We start from the raw sequence: 27795 nt of genomic DNA on the forward strand, positions 1-27795 counted from the left end.
TATTTAACTGTAGTTAATAAAGAAATGATGATAGTTATTGAATGTCATAAAATAGATTATGACAGTTATTGAATGTCGTTGAATGTTGATTAACGACATTTATTTCATGTCATAAAATAACCTATTGCGACAGTTTTCAAAAACTGTCGTCGAAGGCCTTTCCATGACTCCCGCTTCTATGACTGAAAATAACAGTCGCGAAATCCGTTCACGACAATAAATAACTATCGTCGTAGACCACTTTTGTACTAGTGACTCTTTTTCTAAAAAAGATCTCTTGAAGAAAAACAATACCATAAATGTAAAAGTTTAGATTCATAAATAGGAATATTATTGAAATTAAAACATACGATAAAATTACCATTTATTTTAAAACACATCACAATTTAATGTGAGCAATTGATTTGCTAAAGAGACACATTCTAATTTTCTTTTTAAAAAAATCCATCCAAATCAACTTAGGTTGCCTAATTTTTCATTAAAAAATTACTTGATCTTCTCATTGATCATTGTTGATGGCAAAATAATCCCAATAAGAAAGAAAACACTAATACAATTTCAAACATAAATAGGGACAATAACTTAAATAACTTACCTTGATTTTCCTCTACCATGATTCATAGTTACATATGGACTTAAGGGTTTGATATATGAGAGAAATTAGAATAATATCCATTATGAAATTAGAATAATATCCATTATGACTAGCTAGTCAAGGGAACTTGGATTATGACCTATAAAAAACAAATCACCGAAGATACGTAAATTAAGCCAAATGACCAAACTTACTTCAGACAGATCGAGGTTGGGTAACTTCTCTCGACTCATTGATTGGTTTGTTTTCTTGCGCTCCTTTGTTTTCACTTTATTGTCATTATTTCAATTTTACTCCAACAACTTGTCTTCTAAATCGGTAATTCTTAGTTCAAAAGTGGCCTAATTTATTTGTAATCATATATTTAATGCTAAACTACACAAAATCAAACAATGTACAATGACTTCAATATTGTGTCATGGCTATCTCATTATTAGAGTTTCGGAGATAAATAAATAACTAAAATCGAGTCCAAAATCACTTAGGCCATAGTACGAGTTTGTTTTAATTATATTTGCACAATAATAGAATAAAAAGGGACAAATTTTCAATATATAATCTTCGATAATTACATAAATATCACTTTCAGTGGACCAAGAGGGGTAGGTACTTCTTTCTTTATGCCAATAATGTGCTGGCTCATGGGGACGTTATTGGCACCATATGTTTTTTTTTCCTTTAAAGAAATGTAATATTTACATGCATTATATATCACTACTTAAGTTACTTATTAGAGAAAAGCCAATAAATTTGTTAGATTACTCAATTGACGTATAATATGATACATCAAGTATACATAGTTCAATATTGACACATATTTGAGCTATAAATCTCGAGGTCAAATGTTTGATCCTATTAATTTTCTAATAAAAATTAATGTAGGTACTTTAATGACTAAGAGATTTGTTTGAATATTCTCAAACTCGATTCAAGGAAAATACTTACATAAAACATTTACGTTATTTCATTTAGTTGGTTTCGTGATTTGAAAAACTTTTACTATATTTATGCCCTCCATTTAGGATTGAAAGTCAATAGTTGCTAGTTGAGGTGGAAGATTTAGATTAATACCAACCCAAATTTTTTACTTACTAAAACAATCCACACTTACATGGTAATTAATTGAGTGGTTTTACATACCTACTGTTATTTTAGTAAAGTCAAATGAAATTGATTTTTATTGAGCTAAGTATTAATATAATGATCTCAACAGTTTAGTTTAATGTCTCCGTGACTAAAATTTAAAATTAAGTTTATAAATATTTACTTCTACCCTTCAATTAGTAATAATAGTGGTTTATTTTTAAAAATTACAAGTTTTGAATGGAAAAAAGACGTTTTGTAAAAGTAGTTCTTCTATTATCATTTTTACTTTAGTTATTAAAATTGAACCTATGTTTTGTAATCATTTAATTTTAATTTTTTTTTTATGAAATTTGAGTTTTTCTTTTCTTTTTTTAATGCTCTCACAAATTTAGTATAAAATTCAATATAGCTTTTAAAAATAATTAGACATTGCATAAAAAAAACAACGTTACTAATAATTAGACATTGCATAAAAAAACAACGTTACGAAATAGAAAAAAACAAACGGAACTTTTAGAATAAAAAAAAAACTAAAGTTAAAGGCTTCATTTCATTCTTCAAAATTAATCTAACAAACACAACTAATACATCTAGTAAAAAAAAGAAACACAATATTTTTAAATTTTACTAAGTTCAACATATTAACTGAAATGAATAGGTCAAATACTCAAAACATCAAAAAATGAGTGAAAGAAGATTTTAACTAATTCAACCGGCTAAACTTATTAACTCTAAAATCATGAACTGATTCAACGCCGGAAACCTGTTGGAATTGAGTAAGAAATATATTTGTATTATAGGGGGAAGTGAAAGTGTTAATTTAAATAATATCCACAATACATCATATGATCATATGATATGATATGATATTGATATTTGTTTTATGGTATGCTTTTCCATTAAAGGCGCCGTGGTTTACGCGCATCAATTGTTATGTAATTGTGATTATCACATGACATGACCACATGATTATAATCCAATTCTTTCCTATTTTTAATTTTTTTAAAAAAATACAAATTTGTTTTTATTATATATTAAAAGAAAAAAAGCCGATGCCGACACGTGTAGGTCCAGGAAATAAATAAGAACAAATAATGGCATCCATTTTGATGTAAGGGACCGAGCAAGTGGTAAAGTGATGGGAAGAAAATTACAAGAGAGCACATGGGCTGTATAGGCTGTAGCATTACGTCTCTTCATTTTAATTTCTTAATTACACAAATTCAGGGGTAGGCTTCCTTTGAAAATTACGTTACATAGACTCTTCACTCTATGATTTTAATTTTATTAAATCAGAATAATTAAAAATAGAGAGAGAATATAATTAAATGGGAAAATAAAGAAAATGAGGACCATATTCATGTGAGGCGTGAGAAGAGGAAGTGCAATGTATGTATGTGTATTTCCTCACCCAGCATGGGATTAAATAAATTTTTTTTGAAATTGTAAAAAATTACTTCTAAAAAAGAACTTTGAAGACTAGAATGGACCAAATATATTTATTTTTAAAAATTCCGAAATTGAAAAGATAAAATTTCAAGAATTAATAATCGTTGTTATTCTCTAAGACTCATGTAATAAAAAATAGTCTTCCTTGTTTTTTGTTAAAGCCAAACAAAGAGTAGTATTTAAATAGTTAGAAGCATATATCCTATAAATCCCCTCGTTTCCCTTCTCTCTTTCTTTTCTTTTCTCACCTCAGTCACATTCTCAACTCCAAATTCTCCGGCCAACAACCGACGACGGGGGTAGCGATATCATAGTGTTCTGCTGGTATCAATGGGCAATTGTGTTGAAGTATTGTCGAGGCAGCGAGAAGAAGACGGGACGACGACGACGACGTCAACGAGGGAGATGGAAGAGAGAGAAAAGAAAGGAGGAATGAGAATAAAAGTAGTGTTGAGAAAAGAAGAACTGGAATGGCTAACGGAGCAAATTAAGGAGAAAGGAGGGAAATGTTTAGAAGAATTGTTGGAAGAAATAGAAAGAGGAAGAAGAGAAAAAACAGTCATGAATTGTAGTATTCAATACAATGTTTCTTGGAAACCTTCTTTGGAAAGTATTATGGAATGTCCAGAAATTCCCGATCACATGTTCAGATAGCTAGAAACAGCAACTCTAGTTGGTAATTAAATCAATTGAAATACATATATATTATTGTTTTGGAGATGAAGGTGTTTCTTTTTCATCCACCTCACTCGTCTCTTTCTCTGTTACCTTTCTCTTATCAAGTAGATTCTTTTTCTAAGCCAGGTCTGTAATTATACACTACGTTCTAATTGGAGACCTCCTTTTCAGCTTCTTATGTTTAAGCCTCTCAACTTTTATGGCAAATTATTGTAAATATAACTTAATTATTGAAAAATATTTAGCAAAATTTTAGTACTAATATATATAATTTTATTCATTACCTTATATTTAATCATTGCATCTAACTTAAAAATTCTAAAAAATTAACAAAATGTACAAAACATTTAGAATAATTATAACGAGTAGCACTATTTTTAAAAAATTGTAAACATAACAAAATGTATCAATAATAAACTTCTATCGATAATAAACTTTTATGGTTTGTTAATGATATACTAATATTTATCTATCAAGATGTTACTAATAAATTTTTACAGATTTTACTATATTTGTATTTTTTTAAATATTGTTATATAATTATTTATTATTTAAACATAATTATGTATTTGCAACTATTCTAACAAAATTTAATATTAGAATTTTTGGTGGGTCAAATTTTTTAACTCTATAAAATGTAAACACTTTGTTAGTTTTTTTATTATTTTTGAAATAGCTTCATCTTAATTTATTTTCATTTGTGAACTAGTTGTTTGAATATTTATTATTAAAATTTAGGGTAAATACCCATTTATATACTCTTAAATTGTATGGATGTTATATGTGTTAAAATTTTGTTGTATTAAATGCTTGTTGGAAGTTTTTGATTTATTAGGCTCGCTGCTATAGACTTTTCCCCCCTTTATTTGAGGGTTTACCCCACGATTATTGGACTTTCTTTGTGGTTTTTCCCATCCATAAATGCTATAAATATGGTCTATTTGCACTAATTAATGAGCAACTCCTCCACCACCCCATGACCTACTTACGTATATAGTAGGTCAACAATACTAAAGATGCACAATAAATATATTAATCAATACCTACTGTTATATGTCACACTTCAATATATTTTATATAAGCTATACGTAAATAATCTATCTAGACTTAGAGTATTCTACTAATATAGAGATAATATTAACATGAACATTATAGTGATTGTGTAGCTCAACATTCACATAGACTTTGATTATATTAATCTTGAGGACTTTTGTTGTTGTTAGAAAAATAGAGATGTACATGAACAAGCTTACTCATATGTGATTAATGACGATGTACGTACTCTTGTTCCATGTATTTAATAACTGCGAGTTGAGAGAACATATATTTACATTTGAGATGGAAATTGATGTGTTTTATCTATTGAAATATGTTTGAATTAAACATAGTTAACATCGTGATGATTAAAAAATAAAAGATACCATGTGTTTGATAATATATAAGAATTAAAGGATAACTAGATTCCTTTATATTCACGGTACAACAATTGACCTAAATGTAGGTCGTTATTGATGCTTTAATTTGTTCTATAAGTATAATATAATATGACATAGTAAAGATCTAAAAGAGAAAAAAATATGGTATAGAACTTTTTTTCTAGTGTCAATTTCTTTTCAACTCAAAGTTTATACAACTCAAATGTGGAGTACTTCCAAATTATTTTGATTATTATCAAAATAATTTCTTTACACGTAATTATTTATACGTGTGTATGTATATATGAGTTGGTGCATGAACCTTGCACGAATATAAATCTCTCGACTTAAGTGATCAAACTTAAAACTTAAGTAGAGTTTAACTTTTTCCTTCCCATAAGGGTATTTTTTATTTAGTAACTCTCAATATATTTATAATTTTTATAATTAACAAAATTATAATTTTGAGATAAACACATATCTATCTATTAAAAAATAGATTAAACTTTTACTAGTATCGTGAAAAGTATAAATTTAACCCGTGAATCCACTAAAACATTTATTTATGTTTGCCGAAAACATAGATTGTATTATGTGTACTAACCAAAGACTAAATTAAAAATAAATAAATTAGGCACTTTTAAAAATATATTTTGTAAAAACGAAGTTTTTCTTTTCCTTTTTAAAAGATAATTTTTTTATTAAACTGTGTAAACAATGAATCAGTTCTCGAAATTTTCAATGATAAAATAAAAGATTATAATTTGATTGCTTAGTTAAATTAGAGAAAAAGGAAACGACAAGAAGATTTCACGAGATTGCTTTATAGACGAAAGCGATGTGGGAAATTTTAATTAATCAATTAATTAATTTAATTTAATTTATTGTTAAAGACCAAACCAAATCAAATAATTTTTAGATTAAGAAATGAAATAAAATCTTTGGGTTTCATTGATGCATATCTTTTCAACTGTTTCTTACCTTTTTGAAAGGCTATCAGCAGAATCATCCCATTCCCATCCTTCGCATTCATTCATTTCTTTACTCCCAAATTATTTGATCACAAATCCATTTCATTAGTTATAACTTTATAACCACAAAATAAACAAATCATAATTCAAAGCTGCTTTTCTCTTTATTCAATTTCTTTAAAGCAAGATTATTATATATACAATCCAAACAAGTTTTGTATGCTTCTTGAAAAAAATATGTCGAGAAAACCATAAAAACTTTTCAAAAATAAAATTAGGAAGATAAGATTTAATTTGTAAACTCTTTTAAAAATAAGGATTGAGAAAGATTAATCGTATGAATAATTTTATTATGACTAGACGATTTGATAAAATGTATAAGAGGGAAAGATGTTGGAATAGTACGTGTATAAACCAAACCAATAAATGAAAAACATATGTAATAATTTCACAAAAATACTGTTGGAAGTTTGATTAAGTTAGTAAAGGGTTGATTAATAAATGAATTAAATTCCTTGGTTTGGAATTATTAAATGAAGAACTCAACTGCCGTTGCCAAATCCATGTGTGTTTGACTGCAAATAAAGCAAAAATGTTCCTTTTTCTTCTTCTTAAATTAAAATATAAATAACATAAAGTTTGATCCTTTTTACATCTTGATTCTACTTTATTAGACAATTCAAAGGCTATCTTTAATTTCTAGAATGTTACCTAATAATGTTGTCTTCTAAATTCAAGCATGTGCTCTCTAATTTCTTGTATGGAATTTTATAATATCATGGGATCCAATAAATTTAGAAATTTATACACATGAAGAATTCACGTGTTACATGTTTTTATTTGTTAATATATATTTAATGTTACAATGTAAGTTTAGTGTAGTTACTCTTAATCTAGTGTCAATAGGTTTTTAATTTATACAACATTTTCAATAATTTTATAGACATATCACACACCAAATTATTAAGAGTTTAGGTATATATTACTGTAGGTGAATTTGGTTACGATGAAAAATAAATAAAAGATCGTAGAAAAAAGTAAGGTAAGATAAGATCTTATCATAACTTATTAGGATAAGAAAATATTCATTTCATCTTTGTCCTATAAGAAAAATAAACGGTAAACTTTATCTCATTCTCCTTATAAGTACATCGTATTTATAACTTCATATGTGGCATCTTAATATGAGAGACGAGATCTTAAAACTTTCCATTACTCTTTTACTCTATAATTATCTGGTTGAAATTAGGTAATTGAGTCTTTTTTTCCTTTGTTTTGTAGCTTCTTTCTTTTTCAAATTACAAATTTATCGTTGATAGCACGTGGAAGTAATGTGCATTTTTTTCTTATCAAATATTGGTATCAACAACCATTAAACATAAAATTCAATTTTTTTAATTTCATCTAAAACAGTGGGAATTTTATTATTATTATTATTGTAGTGAGATATAGAAATTTATATTGTGAATATTGACGGATGGAAGTAGTAAAATGAAAATAAATAAGTTGGCCATATTCTATAAAGTATTATATATTGGATAAAATCCTAATTGGGCTTTCTCGAAACTCTATGACCAAGAGGGCTTCCTCAACGCTGCCCTCTTTCGGCTTTTCATCCCGGCCTATTATAATAATATTATTATTATTATTATAAAAAGCTATTGTAAATAACCAAACTAATTAAAATATTTATAAAATATAAAAAATATTTCAAATTCTTGATCAATTTATCAACAATAGAATATGAAAATATGTTGTGAACTTTGGTCTGATGGAAAATCCAATATGATTTTAGTACTTTTTTTTAAAAATTATTGACTGTAAATTATCAGAAAAATACAAAAAAAAACTTTCGTAGATTTTATTTCTCAGAATTTTAGACCTTCAACATCTTTTTTTCTTTTCCAGTAGAGATGTAGATGTTGAGATATATATATATATTTCATTTCTAGTCTGTGCATTTTATTTTCTTTACAAATTTAATAATATCTATCGAGAAGACGATAATCTTTATCAATATAGATGTGGTCACTTTAAGAGAATATTTAACAAAATTATAATGAATTTGTAATAAGTTTTTAAATAAATACACTCTTTTTAACAAAGTTAAAAAATTAACAACAGTACAACAGTAATAAAATAAAAAAAATATAAAAAATGATATCCAACTTAAATTAATGTTTCAATCTTAGTATTTCCTCTAATTTACTCATAATATTTTTTTTAAAAAGTAAGTGTATAGATATGTATAATTTATAAACTCATTTTAAGAAAATAAAGTTTTACATAGACAGTGCAAAAAATAAGTTTTTTGGATGTTCAAATTAGTCTTTGCCCAAAATCTATTACTATGAAAAAAAGAATAGATATGTTATTGTTTTTATAGTTTATTGGAATGCCATATAAAGTTAACTTACAAAATTTATAATTCGAAGATATAATTTCTACAAAATTTGGACAGAGCAATATCATATAATTTACAACCCCATATTAAAGCAAAATTCAAAAAATAAAAAATATAATTCCAGAAATATCTGGAACTTCTCTTTAAGAAGTTGAGGAAGGAAGAAGAAGAAAAAGAGGGGAAAAATTTCAATTCGCCACCAAAGATGAACGAACTCTAGTTGGAGGAATCCTCATGAGTTCAGAAGCCACATCTCCGAATTCAAGAACGCCACCATTGGAGCACCTCGAAAGCATTCGATTCGCTTCTTGTTTCGTCAATTTCACCGTAATTCTCACTACTTTCTTCTCTGTTTCAACCTCCAACTCCTCCTCCTCTCTGTCGGTACTAATGGCGATTATCACTGGTTCCGTATCAGCAAATCTCACTCTCTTCTTCACTTTCTTGATCTCCTCCGGCTGGTGCTGTGGTGAGGACGATGACGAGGGTGGTGAGTGGTTCTTCTTGGTGAGATTGTCTCTGTATACGTAAGCCGTCTTCTTCGTTCGTTTGCAGCGGCTACTGATTTCAACAGCCTGTAGCTTTTTGTTCAAGCTTGAAATCAAGTTACTGATCATGATTTTTTGTTTTATCTTTTTCTTCTTCTCAGATCTAATAGAGAGAGAGAGAGAGATAGAGAGGTGAGGTTATGGAGGGAGATTGTGTGAGGGAAACAGAGAGCGAAACAGAGAATTTATAGAGGAAAGAACGTACTTGAAAATTCAAACCCATTTTTTTTATATTACCAAATTCAAAATTAAAACTAATAAATAACTATTTGATATTGCAGTCCCATTTTGTACTTCACAAAATTATTTTAAAACGATTAATTTATTATGCCCCTTTATGTTTTTGTTTTAAATAATAAAATCCTTCAAAATGTTAACCAAATTTTAGATTATATCATAATTTAATGTAGCATGAACTAACCAAATTTTGTTAATATATATAAAATTTAAAGAGTAAAAATAGTGTTAATCGGCTAAATTCTCAAATTTTAAAATAAAAGAAAAAACTAAACAATTATCACACATATAATTTTATTTTAATTCTTTTTACACCTTCAAAATTATTATATAAAAAAGCTTTTTTTTTTAATTACGAAGTAAAAAATATTTATAAATATAACAACCATTTTTTTTATAAATTTTAATAGACATACATAAATATCTATTAACATTTTTCACTAAATTAATAGATGTTAATATGACTGATATTTTTTTAAAAAAATTAAGATGGATTCATTTTGTCATATTTAAAAATATTATATTATTATTTGTTTTTCCTTTGTTGGTCATGTGGAGTTCAATTATTAGATTCCTTTTATATATCTAATTTTAATCATTTCGGCGTTCAATGGTTTTTAAGTTATTTACCATCAACAGAAAAATTTGACCGCACAAGTGTTCTTCGTTGAAAATAAACTTTAATTTGAGGAATAAATTCAAAAGGTTTGATGGAAGCTTAGTTAATCGTCTGAATTCAATTCTCACAATTTCATTCAGTTTAATAAAAGTTTAATATTTATTAATAAAATTTAAGTTTTCTATATTTTGTGCTGTCTACTAAGTCAACAAAACTTTAAAAAGTTCTATACATTAATACACCATTAGATATAAACTAAAAATTTCAAAATTAAAAGTTCAAATACTGTTTTCTTATTCAATGATAAAATGACAATATATCAAACCATTCTTCATAAGTAAGTATCTTATGTGTCCATATTAACTTAATCTTTCAAATATTATTTTTTTTGTGAAAAAATTGAAGTCATGTTTGGTAATCATCTTATTTTCTATTTTTTTTTATAATTATTGGTGAAAATTTAAAACTAAAAATAACTTTTTTAAAGCTATGATTTTTTTTTGTTTTCAAATTTTGGTTTATCTTTTTGAACGTGTGGTAGAATGTAAATAACAAAAAAAGTTTGGAAGTGAAAGTAAAATTTATATGCTTTTAACTTTAGAAAATAAAATTAAAATATTATAACTAAAATTAAAGAGATTAATTATAATTGAATTGAATACAATCTAGAAAAAGCTCAGTTGGTAAAAATATGGATTATTGTTTTTTCAAAATTGAGACATAGAATGATTGGTTAAATAAAAACTAATAGTGTGAAAGTTAAAAGATCCAAAACAAAAAATGAAGACATGTGATTAAAATATACAACAAAAGAAAAAATAGTTGAATATAATTTTGAAATCTAACTTGGAAAATCAACGTGATGAAAACAAAACAATAATAATAATAATAATAATAATAATAATAATTAAAAGAAAAGGAGTATTAATTGGGTCAAGTAATTTTTGTTTGTAATGTACATTGCAAATTCTTTTGAAATGACCCCATGACCAAAACTTCCTAATGAAAAGGAAAGCCTTTTGGTTTTGAGTTTTGACTCTCTTAGTCTCTAGGTTAAAGTGGGACCCAACTTGGATGCCAGAAATACCCTTCTTTGAATTGGTCCCTACTTCTTTCCTCACAAGGGTAAATTGGGTATTTTATTCTCTATTATCCCTACTACTCAGTATAGCGTAATTCATTAACTCCTTAAAATATGTCATTCATTAAAAAATAAAGGTATGAATATTTTCATCATCTACTTAAACTGAATACATATTTATTTGTAAGTATCGATATGTATCAATATTGTGTTAAACATGCACAAAATATGTGAGATAGATTATACTAAAGATTCATATAATTGATTAGAAACAAAAACTCCATCAGTATAGAACTTTGACACAATGACACATCAAAAATATTGTCAACATAAATAAATGACTTTGTTTTTTTTTTCTCTTTTTCTTCTAAAATGGTAGGTTCATTGTTCAAATGCCATTTTAGAAGAAGGGTTGATTGTTGCTTGTTTTATGGGAAGAGTTTGTAATAAGTTATTACATGAATTGAATCAAAATGTAAGAATTGTTGTAAAAGATTTTTCAGATTTTTTTTTTAAACTTTATTCTCTTGTTCAATATTATGAATGTTATTTTTCATATATTCAAAAAGTTATTGTTTTAAACTTTCAGGATGAGAACTATGAATCAAGCGAATTATATATTACGACTTGCTTTTATTAATTATGAAAAAATGTTTCCAAAAAAAAGTTAATGAATTTTCATTTAAAGGTTTGAAAGGAATGAAATAGTTAATGGAAAGAAATTTTTAAAAAAGGAATGAAAAGACATTTATAGGAAAAGAAATGCTTTAGAACCTTAATTTTAACTACTAAGAGAAATCTTTTATTAAAATAATTGAAAAATGTAGTATTTTAACAAAAAGAACATTCATGGTTGAACACACTTTAAATTTAGTCATGTAAAATATCATAAAGTTGAAAATTGATGGGAAATGAAAAATATTCATATATTTTTCAATAATTTAGCATGGAGAAAAAAAAAAGCCATCAATTTGACCACGTTTAAAACCTCACAATAATTCCAAATTTAGTACAACTTTATAAGAAAAAAAATAGTAACTCATTGGAAAAGATTACCAAAATTAGAGGACTAAAAATAAAGAGAGGAAATTGTGAGACAACTTTCAAAATATTCAGGTAATGTTCTATCATATTGAACAAAAACGTAAATAAAAATATGTGATTTATTCTCAAAATTATATGCGTATTTATGTAACTTTCATCAAGACCACTATCGAACGAGTTAGATTCTACAAAGTATATTTTAATTCAGCCAAGTCATGAAGTGACTTTGTATATACGTTGTAAGTTTTTTGAGAATTTATAGAAAAAATAGATAACCGTGTGAGTAAAGAAAAAACACATACAAGCTAGAAAGCATGTGTTGTTAGGAGGATAAATGCCTCGGGTTGAGAGACATTTGCTCAACAACAACCCGAATAACCGAATTAATTTACTCAATCGATAAAATCTGGGTTGGCTAGGTTGGGTTGTTGAGTTATATTGTTTTTTTTTCATACCCAATGCAACCATCGATTACACTCTTACATGATTATTTAGCTTTTTGCCTTCAAACAATCATTTACTTCTTTCATTATTGGCTAACTTTTCATACGATCGTTGAACAAAATAGTTCTAACTTTACTTTATATATATATATATATATATATATATATTATTATATTATTGATTCGGATTGGATTGAGTTTAACCAAAATTTTCAATCCCAATTCGAGACCTGACTCAACTCGAAAAAAACTAAAATTTTTAATCCAATCCATATATTATGGATTGAATAGTTTGGATTATTGAGTTATTTGAGTTGAACTTACACTCCTATATGTTGTTATGTGTGGACAGTCCTCAATGACTTATTAATTTTACAATGAAGTATATAAATTAGCATCTATTATAATAAAAAGAAATAGATCAAAATAGTACGTAGGATCCTCCTTATAGTCCTTAGACAACTTTTTTCTTGACCAAATCAATTAATCAAAATCTACCTATGCAGTCTCAAATTACACATTTTTTTCTCTACAAGTAACCTATTAAAAAATTAAAGTAACTTTAAAATTAGTAACCTAAATCATTGAATTTAAAAAAATTATTATAATAAAAATATTTACAAAATATAATAAAATCATATATTTTGTAAACGACAGATACTAAAATTGGTATCCTTTCGGTTGATAGAATTTAGAATACTATTATAGTCCATAAATATTTTAGGTTATTTTAGTGTAAAAATGCACATTTTGTATAAATATTTTTTTTAAAAAATAAAAATATTTGAAAATAAATTGAAACTACTCCGTATATATAACAAAGAATTCTTAAATTGATTAAAAAAATATTTGCAAAAAATAGGCCATTTTCTTTTGTCTTTCTTTACAAAAAGAAGTTTAAAACTTCTTAGACATTGTCACGTACACAACTCTCATCCCACTAAATGTGTTTTTTTTTTTTTTTTACCAATTTGAGCATTTTTGGGTCATTGATTTTTTCAATCCGATTAAAATCATTTTAGCAATTTTCTTTTTTACTTTTCTATGAAATATTAATTCTAAAAAAATATTATATCTTTTTTTATCATTCCTAAAAGAATATCCAGTCACAAACTGAAATATCCAATTTTTTTATAAAAAAAACAAGTAAACTTATAAAAGAAAATAGATATTTGAAGTAATTAATTTTGATTTATTATTAAGATCATATTTAGAATTATTTATCTATTAGTTTTTATATTGGTAAACCTTTATAAATATCAGATCAATATACTAAACTATTAAATTTTCTAAAGTTTAAAACTCATACATGTAGCAAAATTGCAGGATCGCAGTGTTAACTTTGACAAAATTTAGTTATAAGTAAATTAACTCTTTTAGAAAGTTGACTAAAAACAAGCCTTAATGAAATCTTACGTGCAAAATGTTATGTAAAACATTGTATGAGCCCTAAATCTCTAGTAATTATATGAATTTTAAAATTATCAATTACATTTCATTACATAAAATCTTATCATAATGATTTCTAAATGTTTAATTCATAAAAATTATTTATTAAATACATACGAATAGTTAGAGATGGTAAAACAATAATTTTAATCTAATTAGAGTTGCATAGAAAGTTATTCATTTAAGATTTGAGAGTGAGAGAGAGAAAAAAAAAGTGTTGAAACTCTTCAAAAAGGTTAAAACAAATTTAGTGGATTGAGAGTTATTTACGTGTGGAATGTTCAATCTTCACAAAAGAAAAAGACTTAAACTAACAATAACAAAATAATCGCTTTATTTTTGCAAATATTTTTTAATCTACTTATTTTGTTTTAAAATATTATTACAAACTACCATTTTCATACTTAATCCTTTAATCATCTTCCATGTCTTATTAAATTGGAAAAAGATACTTTTGGAGAAAAGAATCAAAAGAAAAGTCAATAGTAATAAATTGGCAGTTGATGGCTATTTTATTTTGAAAATGGTTTGAAGTTGTAAGATAGATATATAATTCCACAATTACACGGTTTTGTTTTGGAAATTTAGTGTTTAGTCTAAATCAAATCATCAGTCATGATGGGAGAGACTAAGTCAATTTGGAATTTAGACTGAGTTTTGTTCTATAAGATATCAATTCGACATGTCGTTCGAGATGTTGAATGCATGTGGATATTCTTTCTAATCTCTCTCTATCAAGTTTCTTTGTCAAATTCTTGTTCAATAAATCGATATTTTTAATTTTTATTTCAAATTATTAATATGAATGAAATAATTGAATGATGTTATTGTCTGAGTTTTATGTTATTTGATCATGTTCTATATTACAAGATGAAAGAGGGTGCATGATATAGAAATAAAAAGAGAAAAGATAAATATCATCAACATTACTCGACATTCTTTTAACTGTCAACATCTTAATTATAAAATTCTTAAAATAATATTTTAAGGTAAGAATACATTTTTAATATTAAGATTTTGAGTTTAGTAGGGTGCGAGAGATTTTGAAATGTTACTACGTACTTAAATTTTTTAAATGCTATATTTGCAACTATCATTAGAAGAAAAAAGATTCAAAAGTTTCACTACAAACACAATCTTTTGATACCAAAATGCCTAGGTCTCATGCAATCGTTTTACTTGTGAAAATTAAACTCATAGACTAACTTTCTTTATTTATTATTTACATTCTATCGATGGTTTAATAAACTAAGTTAAATTTTGAAAGAAAAGAAATTATTGCTTTAAAACAGTTATTTTGTTTTTTAAATTTAACTAAGTATTATATTCAATCGTGCAAGACAGAAAAAACAAAACACATATATTTAATTTTTAAAAATTAAAAACAAAAAACAAAACTCTTAATCTTTTTCTTGAATTTAAAACACGACCAAGTAAAATATAACATTTGAAAGTTTAGAGATGTAACAAAAAGTGATATAAAAACTTACGAAACAAAAATATGACTTAAAAGCATTTTTGATAGGCAAATGAGTAAAAGGTTTTGTGTATGGTTGTTTCTTGTAAGTTTTCCCCCAATGACTTTTCTTCTTTTCTTTGATTGAATATATAGGTTTTTTTCTCTTCCAAATCACGAGATATTTGAAAAAATATGTTTGAAATGCATAACTTCAAAGAAGGAAAAATATTTGACCAAAGTATGAGAGTCGTTGTGTGTATGTATACATTACATGTGTGAACATTCATAAATTCGTAAATTAGATTAGAGAGCTAACCGTAGTTTTTTTAGCTCTTTCTTCACAATTAATTGATTCAATATGACTTTTTCTTTTTTCTTCTTAAAAAAAAAGGTTATAAACAATTCATCTACTCCAAATTTATTTATTTGTTATTTTAAAACTAAACTAAATTTTGAAGAAAAAATAGTTTTGTTTTTATCTCATTTTTGTGTTTTAAAATTTGTTTAAGAATTCAATTATTGTATTCAATAAATACGTATTTATTGGAAAAACCAATAAAAAACAAAAGATTAAATATTAACATAATTTCTTTGGAAAACAAAAAATGAGTCAAATGGAACCTAAATTGAATACATTAAACTTTCAATTTCATCCCATTGAAGTAAGTTATTTCTCGTATGGTTAAGTATTCTATTAAAAATATTTTTTAACCATATATGTAGTTAAGTAATTAAGTCTATAACTTTTAAAATTGATAATGTTAGCTGTATTTTAAATGAATAATGCACATTTCTTTGTCATAAAAAAATGCTTACATGTATTATCAAGTGGTAAAACAATTACACAGTAATGGATGAGAGTTCAATGAAAAAAACATCTATAATTTTTTTATTAAAAAAATGTGAGTATTTGATAATAATTAAATTGTTTCTTTTTTCTTTTTTGAGTGAAGTTATTCAATTGTTAATATAACCAACTTGAATTTTATACAAAAACGTGATTTGAATTGTCAAGTGCTTCCACCCCTTCACTTTTCAAGCCTACTTTTAGTTTTAAAAGTTGAGTGATGGTAATTTCGTGCCTCTAAATCCTCCATACATTCTAATATTTTTTTCGAAATGGAAAAGAAATTTAAGTTAAAGTTTAATCCTTACTTTTCAAAATTTGTATTTATGTTCTCTAAACTTTAACGGGATATTTTTGATGTGTAGATTCGAAATCAAATGTCTGTAAATTAAATGATTGTTGGTATTTTTACGACAATAATATAAAAACAAAAAAGTTGTAACATTTTATAACAATAATTTTGATTATAGTTGCATTAACATGGATGTAATGAAGTTTACAAAAGTTTCAGTTGAGCAAAATATTAAAAAATGTCTAATAGCTAGGTTTCAAAAAATAATGCAAAAGAGTCCTGCAAAAACAAAAGTTAAATAGAGTTACATTTAGTGATAGTTATGGTTGTCATTCTATAATGTACCTCCAATGTAATATTTAAACTGCTTTTATAAAAAACGTTTAAATAAAAATGATTTTTTTTTCTAAAAAATACTTTTTTCTTAAATTAATCCAAATAAGTTATAAGTTTTCGAACGAGAGTGACCAAAGGGAAAAAAACGTATATTTAAATTCTATTTTGTACGCTACTATAATATACTCTTAAGTTTTAAAAAATTTAATTATTTATTAAATATATTTAAAATTTAAAACTTTTGTTATTTATTTTTATTAAGATGAGAATTAGATTTATATTTTCTCCAAAAATGTACAATTTTCTACGTAACAAAAAAAATTCTTTTTATTTTACATAAACAAAAAATAAAGAAATTATATATTTATTCTCTCAAACCAATAAAAAATTATACCAACTATTTTGACTAAAAAAATCTTATTTAACACATAAAATTATAAACAAAATTTTAATATTTTTGAGTTAAGCTAACTCAAATTATAATATTTAATTTATTTAATAATTTTAAAATGAGTGAAATTACTCGTTATAACTAAAATTTAAATTTAAAAAATAAAAAATAAATTTACACCACGTCCACCTGATTCCAATTCACTTATTGCTCAGTCTATTAAAAAAAAAATTCTTTATGAAGTTACAAATTTAGTCTTGGAGCTTCTAAATTTGTGTTGAATAGTTTGTGTTTTTTTTTTTTAAATTTAAAATTATTAGAAATTAATTAATCTATAGACACAAAATTTAAAGAGTATAATAAAACCATAAACGTTCAATTTCATGGCAATAGAGTTGTCAATTTAACAAAAAACGATAGAGACATATTTGAGTGGAAAATTTTGCAGCCCATACCCAACGTTTAGCTGAAAAGGAAATTTCTTCAATATTAATCTTGAGGTATGATAAAGATGCACGTTTCAAACTTTCATTTTTGTGTGAAAAGTAAAACTCAATTAAAAGAAAGAAAATGGGACCTTACGCCCTTTTCAGAAGTAATTTGATGTTTTTCAAGTAAACAAATGATTTCTAAGCTTAAGTACTACATTAGGGGGAAAAAAAACCCCTATTTCTTTTCTTTTTCTTTTCAATTTTTATTTATAAATTGGACTTAATCTTTAATTTATATATATAACAAAATGTAAATAAAGATATCAGTAAATAACTAATGAAGTAACATTTGGGCTAATTTCCAAAACCAAAAGAAAACCAAACTAAAATTTAAAATTTCAGGGCCAAAAAACTAAAAACTAAAAAATGTGTAATTAGATGTTTAGTCATAAAATTAGGAGTAAATATGTAATTAGCCGTAAAAAAATCTCTAATAACAACTAGAAAATCGCGTTTCTTGGATTGGAAGATTGGAAATATTCACAAATTTTTCCAAGTAGGAATTCGAGATGAACAAACAGATGAGATAACTACAAAGAAGAGGATAAAGAAGGAATCACCATCACCGATCTGTTCATCATCATTGAGAATCCTTTTGAAGAAGCGGTTCAAGAACAGCCGATTTAGGGTTCTTCATCGGCGGTCCTTTTTCTCTTCGTTCCAGCTCCTCCAATCTAAACGTTATCAATCGATCCCAATTTCCTCCTTCAAAAAGAACCCCAGCTTTTCCATCTGTGATTCTTTGAACGATTCCACAATACATGTAGTACGGATTGTTAGGATTCTTCACAATCGCAATCATTCCCGGTAGCAACAGTGGAAGATCCGGCGGCTTTGGTTTCTGTGTATTTATAATCGAGCCGATTTCGCCGGATTTTGAAGCGGAGGGTTTCCGAGGAGGAGGATTCTCCGATATGAATTTTTTTAATCCTTTCTCTCCGCCGGGAAACCCACCGGTTAAGCCCATTAATTCCTTCTCGAACCCATCTTCTGGAACACTATCAACCGGTAATTTATCGGAGGTTCCTGGAATTTCGCTTCCATCTGCGAGGACTGGATTGTCGTCGACGTTTCTCTTGAGTTCCTCTTTTAGACCTTGCTCGCCATTGCAGAGGCCTCTTCCGCCGAGAAGCTGGGCTAAATCGAAGGCGGCGGAGGGCCGGAAAGCGTGTTGGGTTGATGAGGCGTGACGGCCGGGCAGGGGAAATGGTCGGTGGAGAAGGAGGCGGCGGCGGTTTTGTGGGAGAAAGGAGGATTTAAGAAGCGGAGTTTGAGGAGATGGAAGGGAGATTGAGGAAGCCATGGACATGAGTCTACTGATTATAGAGATGAGTGCGATACTGTGAACGTAAATTGGCGAACCCGAGAAGTGGGTTTGGGTTTATCCATTTATTTTTAATAAAATTTAATTAAGTTGGGTAATCTTTATTCAAATTAAGTAATAATCATAGTTATGAAAAAATTAAAGAAATTATGTTAATAGTTTTTTGAGTACAACAACATAAATAATGGAGACGAAGGCCAGTAAATTCTGGCCATAGAAGATGGTTTTAAAATCAAAACTTCTAGCTTTAGAAGTACAACAAAACTGTCTACATTACAGCCAAATCATAGGAACACTTTTAATTATAATCTAATAAATCAAAATATTAATAAAACATAATAACATTTTAAATTCTATCAATTACGAATATTATAATACCGTCTATCAAAATTATAATTTGAAATTTAGCTATACTTTATAAATATTTTAAGCATTTTTGTTCCTGATATTAATTTTTTAAAGTATTTTTGTTATGATATTAATTTTTTATTTTTTTTATTTTTAATTGAAAAATAGATTAGGATTATTATTTTAAGTTTAACTCTAGTTTCTTTTAAATAATGTATGACTCTTGACTAGTTAGTTGAGTTAAAACGCCAAAAAAGCATCTTTCTTTTTTTTTTTTTTTTAGTTTAGAGGTATAAAATAGTACTTACATGAGCAATGAAATCCCATTTAGGTGCTTGTAACATTTAAGATTCTATCTTTACACTTCATTACTAGATCGTGGGAATTGGTGCAAGGTTGTTTTGGAAATCAAACTTATGGCTCAATCATTTTGTTTTATGTTACAGCCAAAAGGCTTGTGCAGTACAAGTCTCCTCCCAAATAATCTTCTACAATGAAGAAGCTCTATTTAGATCATGTCATGGGTTACACTCTTCATCTTTAGTGGTCTCTACTTTCTAGTCAATATATAATTTTAGCATGTTTCTAAAAGGTAGGTGTTTAAGGCTCTCATGACTAAAAAAATGAACTCTATATCTTATTATTATTTTTATATGTTATGATTTCACTATTTTTCAAACTTTATAACGAGTAACAAACTTTGAAATTATAATTAAGTGTACAATTATAAATATAACAAACTTTGTTAACACTATAATATTATATCACACATTTATTGTTCATAAGTGCTTATAATTATTTTTTAATTTTTTAAATCAACACTTTCTGTAACGTTAATGTTGGTTTTCAAAATTTCATTTTCTACCTGGTTTCAAACTAGTTGATTTTAGCTTTTTTTTTTTTTTCTCTCATAAAAATTAAAACATAAAACATTTCAAATGAACTTAAAACACCCACACTCTTTTTCACTACTTTGCACATTTAAAGATTTAAAATCATTTGTGAGGATTTTTTTTCTTTTATTTATTTTCACGAGAACCATATTTATATATTATGATAAGATAGTTACTGTGTGGTTTATATTTCATTGGAATTTGATATGATATCTATCAAGAGAAGAAAGTTAGTGGATATGTTTTGTGCAAAAGGGTGAATGTGGGCCTAAAATACATCCCTCGCCCCATATTCTCTTGGCCAACAAAATGCCCTTTTTTCTTCTTTATTTTTATTCTTGAAGAGTTACAATAACCAAACATGTGATATATATAATAATATGATCAAACAACCTGTCACTTGTCAATTTATAAAGTAAAATAAGTGGTTTATTATAATTTGTGTTTAGAGTATAGGTAATTTTATTTTAAGTTATATTAGTGTGTGTTTTGAGATGTAAATTATTTTAGTTTGAGAATAAAACAGTAACTCAAATAATAAAAAAAAAAAGACAATGAATGTAAAATAGTATAAATAGTAAATAACTATAAAATATTGGACTGTTTTGAAACAATGTATATTATAGCTAATTGGAAGCTTTTAAATAATATTTATTTTAACTATGTAATTAGTATAATCTTATATGCAATCATTGTTCCAAACGCCACTTAAGTCAGTGGCGGATCTAGAAATTATGTATAGGGAGTATTGGGCACTATATAATAAACATACTAAAAAATGTTTTAAAAAAATTTCGACGTTTCATTGATGCTTCAATAACATTCCCTACCTTTGTAGCAATAAAGAAAAATTGACAATTTTCACTAAATTTTTTGTAAAGCAAATATGTAAATTTAAAAATTGTATCAAAAAAGAAAAGAATAAAAAAATAATAATATATTTTTCATAAAATATTGTTGAGAGTGAAAATTTGGACCGCTAGGAAATAAGGTAGAATATTATCTTAAATTTATTTTAAATAAGCCTTTTTTACTGTTTTAAAAAATTGTATTATTTTAAGAAATTAAATTATATTCCTTTTATAAAATTATTGAAATTTAGGAACTATTTTTAAAAGTTATACTTCTTCTAGGAAATCATTCAAATTTATGAAGAAAATTATTAATACTTAAAAATATTGTCATAAACAATAATCAAACTCAAAACCTTGTTAATTTAACAAATGACACAACCACTTCACGAGAACTATAATTTAGCTAAAATAAAGTATTATTTAATATATATTGTAATCTCACACTTCAAAATTAATATTGAAATACAAAAAGTGAGAATGTTAGAGACACGTGCCCTCCAATCCCCTTGATGAATTAGTCATTGTGCTAACCAATGAATTTATTACTCGAAACGTCTCCCGAGCGATCAAATTGACTTAAAAGGGTGAGAAATCAGACATTTCATTCAAATTTGACTAGTTATATAATTTTTAACTAAGCAAAATAAACTTTATCAAAACAAATCTTAATATTTAAACATGTGTCTAAGATTTTACGTGTACTAATTTTTAAGTCACTGGCAAACAATATCAAGATCACTTTCACCATGGTTAATGAATCTAATGGGATACAATTAGTATTTTATTCAAGTATATATAATATAGAACTTAGATTTGTAATCAAAATTTCCAACATTTATAAATATAATAATAATAAATATATATCGATAAAAAAAATTATTTGTGGTAAATTTAGGAATATATAACTCAAAATTTCAAACTACTAATTATGTCAATAGAAGTTCTAAAGTTATACGGATGAATGAATTTAAATAATACAACATAGTTTTGTTATAATCATTGGTATGATACTTTTTTAAAACATTATACTTTATTATGATGTATAAAAAAATACTAAATAAATAGATAAGCATCAAATTAATTTATTCCTTTTTTTTTTCTAAGCTATGCAATAAAAAAAGCTAAAATAATAAATATTGAAGAATCTTAGGAAACAAATAAAGTGGGCACAGAAAAGTTATAGAAAAGTGATTCTTAGCTTAACTTTGTATCTTTTGCTTCTTAAGACAACACATTGGAAATCTTTTCATATTCACTTTGAATTTAAAAAAGTTTTTTACTTTATGCTATTGTTTGTTCTAGAAAATAAAAGGTAGAATAAAGGAGGGAAAAACTTTGCTATAAATAAAAAAGGAGGAAAATAATATTAAAAAACAAATACTATTTAGGTGAAAAAAGCGGAGATAGAGAACTTTTCAACAGAAAAGTGCATGGTAACATTTTTTTTACCAAACACACATATATATAAATGGTAGCAAGTAAAATGTCTTTAGCATATAGTTGAATATTTATTATAATAGATGCAATCCAATGAAATTAGATTAGTTTGTAGGAAGCTTGTTCAAATATGACTTTACTAGTTGGATTGTACAATCAAATAATGTATTTTGAAGTAAAATACTTGAACAAACTCATCATTCATACTTTGTATGCACGTGAGAGTATGATAAAATTATCATGAAACTATTGTAATTGTTTTTTTTTGTCTTATAAAGTTTGAGATCATGTTATAGTATTTAACTTTCGTTAAAATGTATATTTTTATTATCATTTACATGTTTTCATATATTTGAAATCCATCCGTAGAGTGAATAAATATTTTCCCCATATCCAACAAAATGTTACTAACATATAGTATAAATTGTAGATGTCTTAACTAATTTAAAAATTATAAATGGTTTATTTACTAATTTAAATTAATTAATTTATTTGTTTTTACCATCTCGTCCAATATATTCATTGCTATTCATATTTTATCAATATTTTTACCAAAATTTTGGTAAACTTAAGACTTTTATGCTTTCATTCGACGTCTAATACTAAGCTAACAAAAATGATATTTTAATTTTTAACATAAGATTAAATATTATTATTTTGTAAACAAGATTGAGCGTTTTCTTTAAATAATAAAACAGATAAACGAGCGGATTAGCGGAAGTTTAAAGACCCAAACGGCAGTCAGAGTTAGAGACGGTGATGGAAACGCATCGCATTGGGATTCGCACTTTTCCCAAACGGTTTTTCTATTACCTTTTTAACCTAACCATAAAAATCAACAACCAACCTCTCGTTTCCATATAAACACCTTTTTCTCTCTCTCTCTCTCTCCCTTCACTTCAGCTCTCTCAACTCAACTCAACTCAACGCAACCAACTCTTCTTCTCTTCCCTTCTCAATTTTCCATCCACGGTTCTTCGATATGAGTTCCAAGATCTGCAGATCTATTTCCGGAGCCGCCAGGTCCATCCTCGCTGCTTCCCGCACCTCTCGCGCTTATTCCACTGGTAATTTTACGTTTTCTTTGGGTGCATTTTTTTGAAAATTTTGGAGTTCGATTCCTTTAGACGCGGTGTTTTTGTGATCATCAGGCAAGTACTTGACCTGAAATGGAATGGATCTTTGTTTTATAAGGTGTTATTTGCTTTTTATTTCAATCTCCGATTTGTTTGTGTTAGATTATTGATGTATAGGTAATGACTGTGAATGACTGAACTCCGGAGAATTGGAATGAGAAATTAAATTGCAGTTCCGTATTTCAATGTCGTTCTGGTTTATGTTTAAAATGTTTGAGCTAGGTTGATCTGACGCCAGATCTATTTGTTTGTTTAAGCAAGTATGTGAGATGAAATGGTCGAATCTCTGTTTAATGACTGTTTTATCGGTTTCTCTGAGTTAATTTCGGTTTTCTGATAAGCTTGGTTTCTTTCGCGTTGTAATGTCGGTTTTCGTTTATGTCTCTGTGCAATAGACAGTTATTGTGAACAAATAGTTTGGAGAGAGATTGTAGCATCGCACTTCAGTATTGTTTTGGTTTATGTCTATACTTTGATCTAGGTTGCTATGACGCCTGATCTATTTGTTTGTCTAAGCAAGTATTCGAGAAGAAATTGCGGAATCTCTGTTTAGGAATGCTTTATCGGTTTTCCTTCACTAATTTTCGTTTTCTGAGAAGCTCAATTATCTTTACATTTCAGCGTCAGTTTTCGTTTATGTCTCTGTGCGATAGACAGTTATTGTGAACGAATTGCTGTGAGACAGATTGTAGCTTCGTATTTCAATGTTTAACTAACCGAATATGATTTCTACACCTTATGAAGTGAATACTTCCTTTACCGGTTTTTTCAATGGCAGGAGGCAGAGCCGCGGCTTCCGCAGCAGCAGTATCGCTACGAGAAAGGTTGCCTTCTCTTGCTTCAATCTATAAGAATGCTGGATCTGGATACGCATCTAGAGAATGGATTTCAGGACTGCTTGCTCTTCCTGCTGGAGGTTTGTCGACATTACAAAACTCTAATAAAACAAATGTTATTAATTCTGGGGAAAATGCTTGAAATTTCTTCCATTCGCTGGGTGTAGAATTTGATTTTATGGATCCAGTAGGGATGGAGCCAAAATAAGATGGGATGGGCATAGGCCTCCATCTTAGGTTGTGAAAATTTACAATGTCGTGGCCTCTGGCATTTTCATTTTCTTTTTTTTATTTCTAAAACTTTAGAACCTAAACTTTATATAGTTTTCTTACTCTGGCCCGGCTTGTTGCAAAATTATTAGTTTATACAATTTATTATCCATATCTAATATATCCTCTTTTACAATAGGAATTAAAATTAGCATGAGGTCTCTACAGTTAGGAGAGTTATAATCGAGCGTCTTAAAAACTTTATCAGAATAAAAATGGCTAAATGTTGGTGTATATCATGATAGAACGATGTATTGGATTAGGAGGGTGATCCACTTTCTCCCATTATTTGTGTCCCGTGTCCACCGTCCTAACTGACACAATCTTTTTCTTTGAATGTAGTTTTCATGCTCCAGGAGCAGGAAGCACATGCCGCAGAGGTAATATAATAAACTTGAATTCTTTGTTCTCGTTTTCCTTGCCCTTAATGAGTAGTTAGTGATCACCATTAGTTATTCTAACTTACTTTCTCGTAACTTCTCTCAGTTCGAGCGCACGTTTATAGCCATCAAGCCTGATGGTGTACAAAGAGGGCTGGTAAGACTAAACATGCCCATGCGATGTTTTTCTTCATGCCAATTCTCATTTGACATTTAGTAGCTCTGTTTTATTATCTTGAACTTGGTATTTGTTTTCAAGATTGTGAGTTCTCTTGATTTTTTCAATTTTCGATCTTCAACATAAACGATACTTCTTTAGGTTCCCTAATTTTGAATCCAATCATATGTTTTGTATTTAGGTTGACTGCCTATTTAGATTTCACAAGCTTGATATTATAATACATATGATGGAATTTCATCTTAACATCAACTGATAACGAGAGGCATAGTTCATGTGTGTTGTAAAAGATGAGGTTCTTGACTTTTTTTATGGTAGGTTCTCGATATGATTCACAAGATTTCTATTATTGCTCGATGATCTATCTCAACCCCACATTAGAATAAAAGATAAAAATAAAAAGAAGGAAAAAGCAAAGATGTTTGTACTAATCTATACTGATTGTTATTTTCTCCTGATTGGGAAGGGTGTCCAAATATTTATCTGATCCAAATCTCATCATGTGCAACAGATATCAGAAATCATATCCCGTTTCGAGAGGAAAGGGTTTAAACTCGTAGGCATTAAAGTTATTGTCCCATCAAAGGAATTTGCTCAGAAGCATTATCACGATCTGAAGGAAAGACCCTTCTTTAATGGCCTCTGCGAATTTCTTAGCTCTGGCCCCGTCATTGCAATGGTTAGTCGGAATAAAAATTATTGTATGTTGTTTGCAACTGCTTTTGAGCTTGGTTAGATTATACCTTTTTATAATTCTACAGGTTTGGGAAGGCGAGGGAGTGATCAGATATGGACGAAAACTTATTGGAGCAACAGATCCACAGAAATCTGAGCCTGGTACCATTCGAGGAGATCTAGCTGTTGTAGTTAGCAGGTAATGTTTATTACTTCAATTAATACGTAGCCTTTTGGTTACAATTGTTAGACCAATTATTCTAAGGAAGACGACACACAACACAACATGAGAATCACCTCTAGATTCTAACACTAAGGCTCAGCCAACTTCCCCAGTTACTTATAGTTGGTATAGTTAGTTAACTCATTTATTCATTATGAATGTCTCACCCCAAAATGATCCTCAAAAGTTCAAAACTCCAAAATAAATAAAAGTATGCAAACTAGAAATAGTATTAAATCATTTAAATACGGAGGAACATTATACATAGATAACATTAATTTGCAGGAGGGTGTTAAAAGATCATACATTTTTTACAAAACATCTATTATAATTTAACAAATCGGTCTTGTGTTTGATCTAAATAACACAGGAACATCATCCATGGAAGCGATGGGCCAGAGACTGCAAAGGATGAGATCAACTTGTGGTTCAAGCCAGAGGAATTGGTTAGCTACACAAGCAATGCAGAGAAATGGGTCTATGGAGATAACTGATGAGTTTTCCTATCCCTTTTTTCTTTTTTCTTTCTTCTTGTCATTCTTCCTTTGGGTTTGGGTTTGGGTTTTAATTTACTCGAGCTTTGGCAACAGTACCCGTGAAGAGAAGAGCGTCGGGTATTTTCATAATTGTGCCGATAAAATAATGCGCTGAGCCCAAGCTATATGAATGGCTCATTGATATATATGCTTACCAAAGCATAACAATTTTCTTAGAGAGTTTTACCACAATAAACAAACAGTTGAATAGTATAATAACTTACTTAGTTGCTGATATATATATAAATATATTATCCCATAATTTTGATTCTTCATTAGATGACAAATTTCCCTTTCCATTTCCTTTTTGGTTCAACTTTTGTTTTATATTTAAAATTTTGATGTATTTTCCGCTCTTTCTTTTATTTTAGTCTCTCTATATAGATGGAAGGAAAAATGGACAAACCACTCAAACTGACCAAAACTGCTATTAATTAAATTGTTGGGTTTGGGTTTTGACAGCGTTTGAATTGTAGTATATCAAAATTTATGGTTTGCATGGTTTCTTTTTATTGTTGTTTGATTACTTAATTTAATTTTAAACAAAAAAATATATATTATATTTAAATGTTGAAATATCTTAAATATGTTATCTGATACTTCAAAAAGTGTTGAAATGTTATTTTATGAAGTGTTGAAATGTTATTTTACGCTATTTATGTTTTCGAACCTATGGTTTAGAGAAATATGCTAAGTAAATTCTCTAATCCTATAAAAAAATCTTGCCTATTTCAAGTTATCTCCCTACTCCTAGATTCTAATTCATACTAATGAATCATGTAAAGTAAAAAACTTTTCTTTGTACGGCTTGTCACAACATACTTGTGAAGGGGTCATATTCTTGGAAGTTATGATCATATTTTGTTCATT

General features: G+C 27.4%; 3 protein-coding genes across 3 annotated transcripts; 1 reads left to right on the forward strand and 2 right to left on the reverse strand.

Annotated features, from left to right (window-relative positions):
• Positions 1–8557: 8557 nt before the first annotated feature.
• On the reverse strand, positions 8558–9318 carry LOC105435188. The gene has a single exon (XM_011654915.2). It carries the CDS (start codon positions 9213–9215, stop codon positions 8787–8789), a length of 429 nt encoding a protein of 142 aa, XP_011653217.1. The 5' UTR covers positions 9216–9318; the 3' UTR covers positions 8558–8786.
• Positions 9319–18229: 8911 nt separating this feature from the next.
• Positions 18230–19224, reverse strand: LOC101210548 (NAD(P)H-quinone oxidoreductase subunit S, chloroplastic). Its single transcript, XM_004148950.3, has one exon. It carries the CDS (start codon positions 19142–19144, stop codon positions 18416–18418), a length of 729 nt encoding a protein of 242 aa, XP_004148998.1. The 5' UTR covers positions 19145–19224; the 3' UTR covers positions 18230–18415.
• Positions 19225–23531: 4307 nt separating this feature from the next.
• On the forward strand, positions 23532–27203 carry LOC101210301 (nucleoside diphosphate kinase 3). Its single transcript, XM_004148949.3, has 7 exons — positions 23532–23758; positions 24606–24743; positions 25276–25313; positions 25420–25470; positions 26003–26170; positions 26253–26365; positions 26760–27203. The coding sequence occupies exons 1-7, from the start codon at positions 23674–23676 to the stop codon at positions 26881–26883; spliced, it is 717 nt and encodes a 238-aa protein (XP_004148997.1). The 5' UTR covers positions 23532–23673; the 3' UTR covers positions 26884–27203.
• The last annotated feature ends 592 nt before the right edge of the window (positions 27204–27795 follow it).

The sequence above is a fragment of the Cucumis sativus genome, chromosome 4 (assembly GCF_000004075.3).
Source record: "Cucumis sativus cultivar 9930 chromosome 4, Cucumber_9930_V3, whole genome shotgun sequence".
Classification (NCBI taxonomy): Eukaryota; Viridiplantae; Streptophyta; class Magnoliopsida; order Cucurbitales; family Cucurbitaceae; genus Cucumis; species Cucumis sativus.